Source organism: Platalea leucorodia, assembly GCF_965183815.1.
Source record: "Platalea leucorodia genome assembly, chromosome: 1".
NCBI classification, from domain to species: Eukaryota; Metazoa; Chordata; class Aves; order Pelecaniformes; family Threskiornithidae; genus Platalea; species Platalea leucorodia.
Genome location: NC_138823.1, coordinates 792,225 through 804,511, shown reverse-complemented (window position 1 = coordinate 804,511; position 12,287 = coordinate 792,225). Strand labels below are relative to the sequence as shown.

The window sequence follows — 12,287 nt, the reverse complement described above, 5'->3', positions numbered from 1 at the left end:
CGGAAACAAACAGTCCTGCGAAAGCAAGCGCAGACAGCACAGGCTCGCTACAGCACAGCCAAGCTCCGTTAGACGCTTCTCGGCAAGACAAACGGCTGCTGATGCGGGGCTGCGCATGCGAACTTCTGCAGGGTGGCACTGACACCGGACCGCGGTCGCTGCCGCCTCTCCCAGGGCGCCGGCACGCAACGCTCCCTTGAGACAGGCGGTGACCTGCTGCTCTAGGGATTGCATTCGTTAACGTTAATGATGCAGGTGTCCGCGCTCTTCAGCATGGGGAGGGCTTTGGCTCTTGTGAGGCGGCTCGCACAGGTCCCCGGCTGGCGGGTGGATAACGCTGGGGCAACGCCGCCAAGCGTCGCCAGGCAAACGTTCCCTTTTATCGCCCGAACCTCGGCACTGTCACCAGCTGCCGGAACGCTGCTGGTCACGGCGAGGTAGTTCTCACTTCAAATGAAATTCCCCAGGACAAAGGGCCTCTTGTAGATGAAATAAGAGCCCGGGAGGCTCACAAAGAGGCACTGCATGCCATGACCTGCAGTCTCACGGGCCGCTCTTCTCCAATAAATATGAGAACAACTGAAACACGCTTCATGTGATGAAAACCAGGTATCGCTGCGACTCCTCGGCAGGCTGTCAGTGCCTGGGTCGAGCGAGCGGCGTTTGGGCACCCCGCTACGCTGTAAAGTCACCTACCATCAGCAAACGCTTCTCTCACCAGCTGCATCTCCGTACAACAAGCAGACTGCCGGGGATTTAACAGAAGCCTCGGAGAAAGGGCGCCGCACAGCATCACGTCCCCGGCGCAGCACGCGTGGCGCGCTGCGACACGCAGCTGGTTTGGCCCCAGAGCCCGAGGAGCGAGCAGCGAGAGGTGAGCTCCGACGGCGGGACGGGGCACGCGGAAAGGCCGTGCCCCAGGGGAAGGCTGGGAAGGCTCCGCAGCAGGGTCGGATACGCTCCTGGGGAGGTGACGAGCAGCGTGCCGCCATCTAAACCGGCTCATTGCCAGCGTTTCCATTAGCAAGTCATCCTGCTCAGTACCGCAGAGCGATTCAGGCTCTGGCTATTCCTACGTACGTACCTACGTACCTACGACTGCTGCTCAAGTGGATGCAGAGTAGCTCCAGTGACACTGGGAAAGGAGCCGAGGCCTCGGCACGCTGGGAACACCGTCCTCCTTCTCTGAGTTTATATTCCTCCGCCAAGACGGGATACGCGGAGTGCAGTAACCCCAACGAACAAAACTGCGCGCGGAGATGCTGCGGCACAGCGCTAACCCCATCCGAACCCGGAGAAGAGCGGAGGCTGGGGATTCCTTTTAGTATTCACCCTTTGCCTTCAGATCCCCTGGGGCAGGGACGGGTCTCCTGTTAAAGGGCTGCGCCCTGCCTAGCGCCGCGTGCCCACAGTACGCTACAACTCTTCTTTTACAAATTCACGGGACAAACAGGCTAGGAGCCGAGAGGCGGATACAGGACTACCGCGTGGCTGGGAATCCCGACTGGCCAGATTCCTTCCCTCTGGAATGCCTTCAGAGTAAAGGAACTGCAAACAGACGAGAGAAGCGCAGCGTTGCTCGCAAAACGCGGGCGTAAGAGCCCCAGCAGAAGAGGCAGCACAAGCCCTTTCTTTGAGAGGGTTCTCTAAGAGGAGGCGAGGAGCTCAGCCTCCGCAGGGGCGGGGGGGAAATGTTTTCTGTCCTTTTCCTGCTTCTGCACGGCCTGCGAGAGTCCTTAATAATTCAGAGACACTCTCGGCAGCACTTTTTTGTTCATTTTTATTACCTTTTAAACGGCCAGTTTCAGCTTCCGATGAGCCGCACAATAAAATCTGTCTCTGCTGTCAGTGAGATGGGTTGCGGTGCCCTGGACAGGTCTATAAATAGGGGAAGGTACAGACAAACAGACAAACATCTCCTCCAAGGCCGAGAGGAGGGAGCGAGCGGGCGTCTCCTGACTCTATGGGACTCGGAGGCGTACAGACAGCAAACCCTGCTGCACTGCGCTGCCCGCAGGCTGCAGACCCTGCCTGCAGCTGGCTCTCTACCCGCTGGGTAATCTTAAGGGAAGAGGGCTTCTTCCACAGGTTTCGACCCTTCTCCGTCTAGAGCTAACGCCACTACAGCTCTGAAAAGCGACAGCTAACAGAATTAATGAGACGGGACGTGCACGTCACCCTCTCATCACCTTGGGTGCGCGGGTCCACAGCAGCCTTCTGGCTGAAGGAGCTCTCTGCTGCTTTCCAGGACCCCGAAACTAATTGCACCTCCTCCAAATTGCGTTTATACTTTAAGGACACAAAGTCTGTCCTGGCCTTCAGAGGGAAGACCTTAATCCCGATACTCCCTTTTCCCCAGGACCCAGGGAGAGCGGGAAGTGCCCGAGACCTGAGAAGCGGCTGAGCTCGGTACAGTCAAGGGAGAAGTTCTTGGCAGTTTGATACAGACAAACAACTTTCTAGTTTTTCATCCCAACACTTGCAGTTGCACCTGTGAGCACTGTGTGGTGATAAAAGACACAAGACTGCACATCTGATCCCTAATAAAAAGCGACCCCTCAGCTTTCAGCCTGCCACCCACTGAGTCCAGCCTAAGTCTGACGCAAGCCGTGTCCTGGCGAGTAAAGAGGCCGAGTGGGAGAACCGATTCACCACGTCAAGAACTAGGTGGGCAAACGGCGGTTTGATGCAAAGCTTCCTCCGTTATCCATCTGGAGAGCAGCTGGGACGGGCAAAAGCAGAGGACGGCGCAGGGGCAGTGCCGTAGCGCACGCTGTCAGAGCGGGCTCACGGAGCAACGCTGCCCGCAGCCGTTCCGAGTCTCGCCTACGGGCAAACCCAGCGGGATCACAGCTTAGCAAGCAAGACTGGGAGCCGCCTGCCCCGCGCGCCTGTCAGCTGCCTTTGGACCGCAAATACAGCGCGGAAGCTTCTCGACCACGAGGATGCGTTGGGCCTGAGATGAAAAGGCCAATCGTACGCTGGCTCCTTCCTACGCTGGAGGAGCAGGCAGTTTGCACAAGCCCTCACTGAGCACAGGCATGTCCACCCGTTCTTATTTTGGCATCCCACGTGGCTCCCGCACGCAGGGGGTTAATTCCGGTGGGATACGCTCGCCGCTCCAAGCAGAAGGGGAACGGGAGAACCAGATCTCCCCCCCGGCGCTTGCAGGGAGGGCTGCGGTCAGAGCCAGAGGTGAGCTCCTTGGACAAACGACCGCCTCTGCTTCCAAGGCTGGCTGGAAGCCCGGGTTGCTGGGCATCCTTAAAGCTTAACAGTACAGAGCGGCGGGCCGGCTAGCAAGACCTGAGCTGGGCCGGCCGCAGCACAGCACTTACTTGTCGAGGCAGGCAACGCTGAGGCACTTTTCCTGGGGCTGAGGCTGTGTGGTGCTGTCGCCGGCTGCAGCGGTCGTCGTGCTGGGCTCGTTCTCCTGCAGGATGGAGTCAATGAACGTGGAGGGGGACAGAGGAGTTTCAACGGCAGGAGGGTTGCCGGGGCTGGCCTCCTCTATCTGCGGGCTGCGGGCGGGACTAGGGGGTTCTTCTTTGATACGGACCACAGGACTACTCCTGAGAGAAACAGAAAGAAAACTGGTAAAAACCTCAGACGAACACATTCTGCGTTTCTCAGATCTGCTTCCACACAACGGGGGAAAAAATCCTCGTGCCTGCCGTTGCCTTTTCACATACAAAGCCTCCAGAGCCAGCTACAAAGATGAGGCTGAACGCGTACCTAACTATTTCTTCCCTGATTCTGATCCTAATCAGCTCCCCTGACGCATCGATGCCTTGCGCTCTTACTGCAATCTCAGCGTATTTCTTGTGGCTGAAGGTTTGCGAGGCTGCTCAGCCCAGGACCTGCCGTGCCGCCGGCTCTGCGTAGGTGAACTTATTGGAAGGAGGGTGTGATTTTTCCTTAACGGCACAGTTTAAAACAATACAGCTTTTGATGTGGACATACTCTAAATAGTACAGAAGCAGCACAGCGTATATACCCTTCTTTAAAGTCCCCGCTGAGACAGCCGTGACATCACCCTCCCCGTACGCAACCATCCGGGCGTTTTCAGATGCGCTACGTTTATGGGAAGGGAAGATGGCTTCGTTGGTCAGCCCTAATTTCACCACCCAAACTCACTGATTTGAGGTGGAAGAGGCACAATTAGTCCTACTGGAAAGGACAGCGACCACAAAAGGACAGAGAAAAGGGCCATTAGGCAAACATATGGTCTGTATTTAAGAGCCAGTGTTCCTGGCAGAGGGGATTAAGGCAATAAATGGCATTTGTGGGTGATTCAGCACCTCAGGGGAAGCGCCGATGCCAGGAATAACCTATTAACGAGGAAGAAAAAAGGAGTTGGGAGACCACAAGGTACTAAGGAAAGACGGGCCCTTCTTGCCCGGGGAGGCTCAGAAGCTTCGAGAGCCGCTGCTGCCTGGTGGAGACCTCGAGGTCCCCTCCACCCTGGTATTCTGCGATTCATTGCTCGTCTCCGTTACGTGGGAACGAAGCTGCTTTCTGCACCTCCTCCTCCGCGCAGCGAGTTTGTAAGGGCAGGGCAAAGCTACCCCTGCTCTAGGATGTCGGCAATTTCACAGGACGGAGCAGATGCCTTCCTTGTGGAAACCAAACCGTGACCCTCCCCGGACAGGTTCACGCCAGACGAGGCAGGCAGAGGAGCGAGCGTTGTTTGCAAAACATGAATTAAAGCTGAACAAAACCAACCAAAAACCTGCTGAGGTGGCAGCGTCCTGAGCGAGACTATCCCGGAGGGACAGGTCCACCTTTCCGTAATGTCCTGGCAGGCGAGGTAAGCAGGACTGAGTTCAAACACCCTGAACGTCCCCCGTACCGAGGGCTGCGCCGTTTCCAGCGGTCGCTCATGGGGGATTTTTAACAGAAGAGGCATATTATAACGGTGTTTGACTGCTCAGCTCACGGGGAAACGCATTCTGCATACAGACAGCTTCAGATTTTACGAGAGGAACAGCATACCTTTCATCGAGACTGCCGCTGGGAGATGCTGAAGGGCTGGACTGGGCTAGCTCGGTCACGTCAGAGATAATGGGACCGGAGTTGGCTGAAGAATCCGGGGAATAGAGGTTGGAGCCACTATATGCTGGGGAAGAAGCCTGAAATGACAATCACAGCATTCGCGGCGTGAAGCACCAGGCACGTACCGTACGCCGTCCCGCGTGCGGGAGACGGAGCGGGAGGAGGCGCGGCAGACCAGCCCGACGTCCTGACCCACCCGAGGACGAAGGCGACGCGGGGCTCCACGCAATGCCTAGAAATACACTGCTGCCAACCCGAAGCACTACTAAAAAAACCTAAAATTGGACTTCTGCCTGTAAACTTCATTTTCTTGGAAATAATGGAATTTAAAAAGTAAAAACATTGGATTCTTTTCCTGGATCATTCAACACTTGGGGTTTCAGAAGCCCAGATTTTCAGCTTTCCTCTTCCACTAAAACTCCATTCTTTTTTTCTTAAATGAAAGCTGAAATTCATACGACTGAGACCCACAGATGGAAGCTACACAAGATTGCCGTGCTGGGAACAGCAACGTGGAATGCTTGCATTTTGGTATCAGCCTTGCTAAGGAGCAAATTAATCGAGACACGTGGGTGACGCCGAATCCCCTTTCCTCTTTGTGTATCGGCGTTTGTCAGCCCGGGACGCAAAGCAAACCGCAGATTAGAAGTCGCACCCAGGCGTCGGACAACCACGAGGACGGGAGAAGGCAGGGTAGGGGATTCTGCTCGAGCTCTCCCGGCTGCGCTTAGCTGTGAGCCGATCCACCATCTCGCTCACTCCTTCGGAGCGATCTCCCGACGCTTCGGACAGGGATGGTAACACCCAGCGGTGGCTGGAGAAAGCCCTGGTCCGTCCTTACCTTAGGTAAATGTCTGACCGTCTCTCCTTTAACGCTTGCCTGTGCTGCGCGCGCTGCACCTGGGCTTGCACCAGCACTGCATTAACCTTCTCGATCGCCGCTTGGCACAGTCAAGACCACAGTGCAGATACGCCCCCTCAGCTCCCTCGTAATTAAAAATACTAAAGAATAACCACAAATAATTCCATCTCGCTGCCTGCCGGGTGGGACCCGGGGACGCGCGGAGATGCCCCGCAGGCTCTGCCTCGAGAGGCTGGATCCCCACCTCCGCAGGCGCGAGCCGCCCGCCCAGCGAGGGACCGGTCCTGTCCGCAGGAGCGTTTCTGCCTGGCGCTGTGCTCACCGACGCATCCATAAAAGAGGCGGCCACCGATTCGAACCTTTAGTAAAAGCCGAAGTGCCAGCTGTGCGCGGCACGTGCGCCGAGGAGCGCGCAGACAGCACGCTGGCCTTGTGACGCACGCTCGTGCCCTGTTCTGGCCCGTGACTTTTGGGCTACCTGTTGTTTCTGCGAGCCTGCGGTTGCATTCTTGAGCAAAAAAAGGCACGACGGCGCGGCAGGAGGTACACGGGCGCCGAATCGCCGGGGGCACAGAGCGAGCTGCTGCTTTGCAGCAGTGACGTGAGATCAAGTCCCGACGAGCGGCACAGGACTGACCTCAGCTGTGTCACGGCCGTGCCTCGCCCCCGCTAAGGTCTGACGCCACGTTAGCTGTCCTGCTGTGAAAACACAAGGCTTTTTTTCACTGTCGAAGCAGGGACTACGGCAGCGTCAAGATCCGGCGTACTTGTTGGCAGCTCGCTCTGAAAAATTGCCCAACTACCATTTCTCAGTTCTGTTTCGAGCTGAAAATCATGAAGGCTAAAGCATGAGAAAAGATGACCACCTGTGTTTCCCATAATTGGGACAATCCGGTAGGACCTGGAAGAGCTCCCGGTGGTTCTGTGTAAGTATTTGCTGCATGCAGGAATAAAGGCACTTTTAAAGAAGAGATCACAGGATTAGACGGGAGCTGGAAGGGGAACAGAGAGCTTCCGCGGAGGGTGGTCTGACTGCAGGAGAGCTCTTTCATGGCGCTTAGCTATTTTGGTGCTCTGCTAAAAAATTCATCAGGATCACCTTGGCAGAGCAGGGCAGCTGGGCGTCAGGAGCCAGCGGCTTGCGAACGGGACGTCCCCGCGGCAGCACGGGCAGGATTGTACCTTGGAATTGGGGACAGCTTTTATTTTGCTACAAACAGCCGGTATGAAAGCTTAGCTACGTTCCCAGCTGCAAAGCCTTGCTCCCGGACTACAGCGTTGCCAGAGGATCAGTATAAAGAAGCACATTGATTCACGCAGCGGCTCTGGCCAAGAACCGCCAGCTGGCTTTCCCATGCCAGGCAAGCAGGGGCGCGCAGACCAAGCGAGACGCCCCGAATTGAAGTGGTGCCGTTTCCCAGGGCACACGCTGCTATGAACCGGATCAAACGGAGCATCTAAAATGAAAACAACCATGTCACGACATGAGATTTAGCCGATTAGCATAGGCCCGAGGTGATTAAAAGCAAAGAGTGACCGAACGTGTCACACCTCTCCTATCAGCAGTAAGCGCTGAGCCAGCCAGCTCGCCCGCAGGGAGAGCCACGAACGCGGCTTCCCAGGGCACGGGATGAGTCTCCCAACCTCGCGCTAAGTCAGAGCCCACGGTCGGAGACCCGCACGGCACGAAGACGGGCAGCTCTCACCGTTCAAAGCATCGCGCAGTGTCGCAATGACAGGGTTTATGTGCAGGCACACTGCAGCTATCGGGTCGAAAGGGAAAGAGCAGCACGAGCGACCAGGGAGGCGATGGTGCCCCTGCACTGGGCACTGGTGAGGCCGCCCCTCGAATGCTGTGCTCAGCGCTGGGCCCCGCACCCCAAGGCGGCCATGGAGGGGCTGGAGCGTGGCCAGAGCAGGGCAGCGAGGCTGGGGCAGGGGCTGGAGCACAAGGCTGGGGAGGAGCGGCTGGGGGAGCTGGGGGGGCTCAGCCTGGAGAAGAGGAGGCTGAGGGGAGCCCTCCTCGCTCTCTGCAACGGCCTGAAAGGAGGCTGGAGCCGGGGGGGTCGGTCTCTGCTCCCCAGGAACAAGCGATGGGACGCGAGGGAACGGCCTCAAGCTGCACCAGGGCAGGTTTGGGTTGATATTAGCAAAATTTCTTCACGGAGAGAGTGGTCAGGCATTGGAACAGGCTGCCCAGGGCAGTGGTGCAATCACAGTCCCTGGAAGTGTTCAAAAACGGTGTGGATGTGGTGCTGAGGGACGTGGTTTAGCGGTGGCCCTGGCAGTTAGGGTAACGGTTGGACTCGATCTCAGAGGTCCCTTCCAACCGTAACGATTCTATGGTTCTGTGATTCTGTGGCTCCGCTCCCCTCCTCTGGCTTCGGAGGCCGAGCAGACTCAACACACGCAGGCCCGGGAGCAAGCCCGCAGCTCATCTGAAGGAGGACCGAGGGCCAGCGTGAAGGGGTTCGGAGGAGACTCCTTGTGTTCACCGGCCACCGAACAGCCAGGGGAAGCAGCACATCCAAAGGTGCACAGGACAGACAAAACCTCAGGATTCACTGGGATCCAGCAGCAATCCGAAGGACGGTCCGGAGCACACGTTTACGGACTCCCGTAACGCCGTGCCACCGCGAGGCCACCTCCTGCAGGCAGCGGGGTGAGGCGCTCCTGGAGCAGGCAGCTGGGTGACTGCATGGCGTTCACCCACCCTAACGAGGCCAAGGTCTGAACGTCCACAGCCAACTAAGAACTCGTTTCTTCTGGGCCATACATCGACGACGTCTTGCAGGAGACCCCTTCGCCTGCTCTCTCACCTCAAGGCTTTAACACCACACAACCTTGCTCACGTTGGGGATTATTCTGTGCACGAGCACCAGTTGGCTTTACTACGCTCTTCCCACCTTGCTCCCTACCTCCACAATTCAGCTCTGATCACTTGGGTCTTTGCTACTTGTGTCTCAACCCACGGCACCTTCCCTGACTGAAAGGAGGCTTCTTTGGAGGGAATAATGCTAATTATACATGGTCACACATTAATTAGGCAATATGAGCAAACGTTTAGCAGGGATCGACTGACATCAGATGCGTGACTGCCACCAGATGTGTTTTGTTTGTGACAAAACCAAAACGTGGACCAAGTCAGCAGATGTAGGCTAAGCAAGAAGGCACCACTTCAACCCATCTCTGCTTTCAGCGGAATTCAGATAACTCCTCGCTTGGGCAGCAAGTCAAACCCTCGGCCCCATCACAGCTATCACGGAGAATGACCCGCTGACAGCTCTCTCCTCCTTGGCTAAGCTAGAACGCAGCTGCCACCTTAAAATACGTTGCCAAACAAAACAAAGAGGTTGTGAGCAAATGGTGGTACAAAGGCAAGACCAGCTGGAGAAGAGCCTACAACGGGTCCCTCCCCGCGAAGCTGCGTCCTCGTCCCCCTCTCCAAGGCCAGGCGCGCACGGCGTACTTACTGTGTATGGGGATGAGCCGTGGACGTGCTCCAAGGAGTACTGGCGACTGTATTTCGGCATGGAATGTGCTGAACTGCTGTCGTTCAACATCAGGGGGCTGCAAAAGATTCCCAAACACCGCAGGAGTTACTGCGCTGCCGGCACCGGCTCTCGGGCACCGCGTCTCCCCGGCAGAGCCCACCGTCCCAACCCCCGAACTGCGTCCTTGCACCCACCCGAGAGGGGCCAACGCGCGACTGTCCCCAGGTCTGGGTGGCCCGGAGGGGCACGTGGCCACGGGGGGTGGCTGTGTCAGTACGGCAGAGCAGCAGCCCCACGACACAGAGGAACACAACGAGCCCCCGTGACCAGCCCCCGGGCTACATTTTGCAAGTCTATTGAGCAGAAATGTAAAACCTCAGGCCTCAGAGGACTTCTTTATAGTCCCCGGTCACCTCCTTCTGCGGGCCTGTATTGTCAGTGCTCTGCTTGGCTTCATTTCTCCACGGCCAACTGCTCCAAAGATGGATTACTGGTGGTCAGCTGTGACACAGCCACTTCTGTGGCCCTTTTCATGTACTTGAGTACTGCGGAGAAACGCTTTCTCCTTACAAGATAAATCATTTCAGCATGTCTTGGACATTACCACTGTATAAAACCCCACTATCTTCATTAATAATAATCAAGCCTGCTGTGGTGTTGTCTGCCATATGGTGCTGCTGGGCACTGTTCAAACACAAAAGGACAGCCTTGCGACTCGACAGGCGACACGGGACAAACAGACACACGACAGAGGATCTGCCGGTTCATACGTGAACAAGGGCAAAAAACCAGGTGGAGGAGGAGCCCGTCTCGCAGGACGAGACTGGCAGAGCGGGGCCTGGTCAGCCTCGTGGAGTGTCGGGTGAGACACAACAGGAGAACCATCTGCAAAAGCTAAGGAGGGAGAAGTAACCGTGCCGCAGCACAACCCTGGGACGGACCCAGGTAGCTATTAACTGGCCAAAACAAATTAGCCTGGAATTGTTCTTAATCGCTTACGGTACTTAAGTACCGAATGGTCAGCCAGCACAACTAGCAAGGGGCAAAATAATCCGCCGCGCGTTTGAGGGCAGGCGCGATTAGTCTGTGCAGGCGTCCCAGCAGCCTGTGACAGCAGGAGGCTGGTCTGGATGGGCCAACGTTTCCCTTTCCACGTAACGACAGAAATACCCCGGCAGCGCCAAGAGGCTGTTTTGGCAGCGCCGAGAGGCTGTTTTGGCAGCGCAAGACCCCAGCCCTCGCTGCATGCGCTGCCCTAGCGCAGCAGCAGTTTCACAGACTGCGGTGGTTAGCTACGAAGTAGGTTCTGCAGGGGCTTATGTGGCCTGGCTCGCAAACCCTTCTTGACATCGGTTGCATAGCAGTGTTAGCTGGTTTTGGCTGGAGCAAGTACTTGAAGGCTCACATGATCCCAATGACCGCTGTCCAGTCCTACCCCACTGGCCAGGCTGCTACGGCAGACAGAGATCTGGGGGACCCACTCTGCTGATCCTCTCTTTATTCTCTCAGACAGGGAATCTTTATCTGGATGTAGAAATGCAGACTTACATCTTCCTCTTCACCCCAAGAATACGGTTGGATTGCACCAATGAAATCAAAAACTGGATAAGCTGCCGGGAGAAAAAAGGAAAAAAAAAAACCCGTTACGGCGTGCACAGTACTTGGACAAGCAGAAATAGCTCTGGGACCGCTCGGTCAGAGCGCTGACTGCAACCCAAAGCACAAAGGCGAAGGCCAGGGGTAAACCCGGTCCGCGGCAGCCGGCTGAACTCTGCATTGTAACGCTGCCGGCCCCGATTTAGCCTCTCCCCGCTGGGCTTCCAGAATCTCATGGTAACAGGGAGAAAACAGCCATCAAAATTATTCTTCAACAGAATGAACGCCACTGCATCCCCCCGATCCTGCAGGTGCCCGGCCTGCTCGCTACCTACCCAGATAAACGAATACAAGAGCGTCCCAACCCCTCCGTCTGGAAGACCAGGATTTACCTTATTGACAACTTTCTGCTGCTGGGCATGCTTCTGCCTCAAGCTGGCTACTTCCCTCCACAACGCCTCGTTCTCGCTGCAAGAGAAGGAAAAGCCAGCTGAGAAAAAAACCCGCAGCCTCTCAGGCAGAGCAAATAAAGCACGGGGCAAGCTGGAAAACCGCAGCGGGGGATTTGCCGACATCTCCAGATACTGGCTCATTTACAGCCTCCTGGGGCCGCGGGTGAAATTGCGTTCATTAACTTTGCTTTGCCATCGGTTTAGCTTGCGCGGCTCCAGAAACAGCAGCTATTCACACGTGGGCAGTAACACAGAGCCTCACCCGGAGAGAGCGAGCCGTTCACATCTGCTACGAGCCATTACTGCGCCCCTGTGGAAAGGCCCCCGGTGACCGAGCTCAATCTCCTTGATCTAGCCCAGGTGCGCGCCGGGCCGGCTGTAAATCGGCTTCTCGAGAGACAAGGGGGGGGAGCCGAGGAGGAGCGAGCTCCGCGCCCAGGCCCAGACCCGGGCTGCGTCGGGACGGAGCGTGGGCTGCGCGGCCAGCGCACCGAGGAGCTGCGCAGCACCTACCCCTCGCGTTTTCTCCTGCGGCAGCAATTCCCAAACTCTACACCCTTTTTTAGAACTCCGTATTTGGCTTTTCTATGCATAGAAATGAAACCAGCAATGATTGGGTTTGTGTGTTCTGGGAACATAAAAGACAATGGCGAAATTAGCAATAAATCTACAACGTTTTCTCTTATTCTTAAAGCTACCCGAGCTCCGAGGAGCTCCCAGGTGATGTGGTTTACGTTATACGTTTATGTGACCGCAGCGCCGATAGGTCTCAGTCCCAGAGAGTTCCTCCGCAAGCAAAGCAGCCATTTCAAGCTGGTTTTGGGGGGA

At 56.5% G+C, this 12,287-nt stretch overlaps 1 protein-coding gene across 6 annotated transcripts in view; it reads right to left on the bottom strand.

The window, feature by feature from the left end:
• The window catches only part of HSF1 (heat shock transcription factor 1), a 68,952-nt gene that overhangs the window by 10,648 nt on the left and 46,017 nt on the right, over positions 1–12,287 (bottom strand). For all 6 annotated transcript variants that reach the window (XM_082308205.1, XM_082308206.1, XM_082308208.1 and 3 more), the window contains 5 exons: positions 11,400–11,475; positions 10,960–11,021; positions 9,391–9,487; positions 4,996–5,132; positions 3,339–3,572 (listed from right to left, as the gene is read on the bottom strand). In XM_082308205.1, the coding sequence (XP_082164331.1) occupies positions 3,339–3,572; positions 4,996–5,132; positions 9,391–9,487; positions 10,960–11,021; positions 11,400–11,475 (606 nt within the window). The remainder of the gene's footprint in view (positions 1–3,338; positions 3,573–4,995; positions 5,133–9,390; positions 9,488–10,959; positions 11,022–11,399; positions 11,476–12,287) is intronic.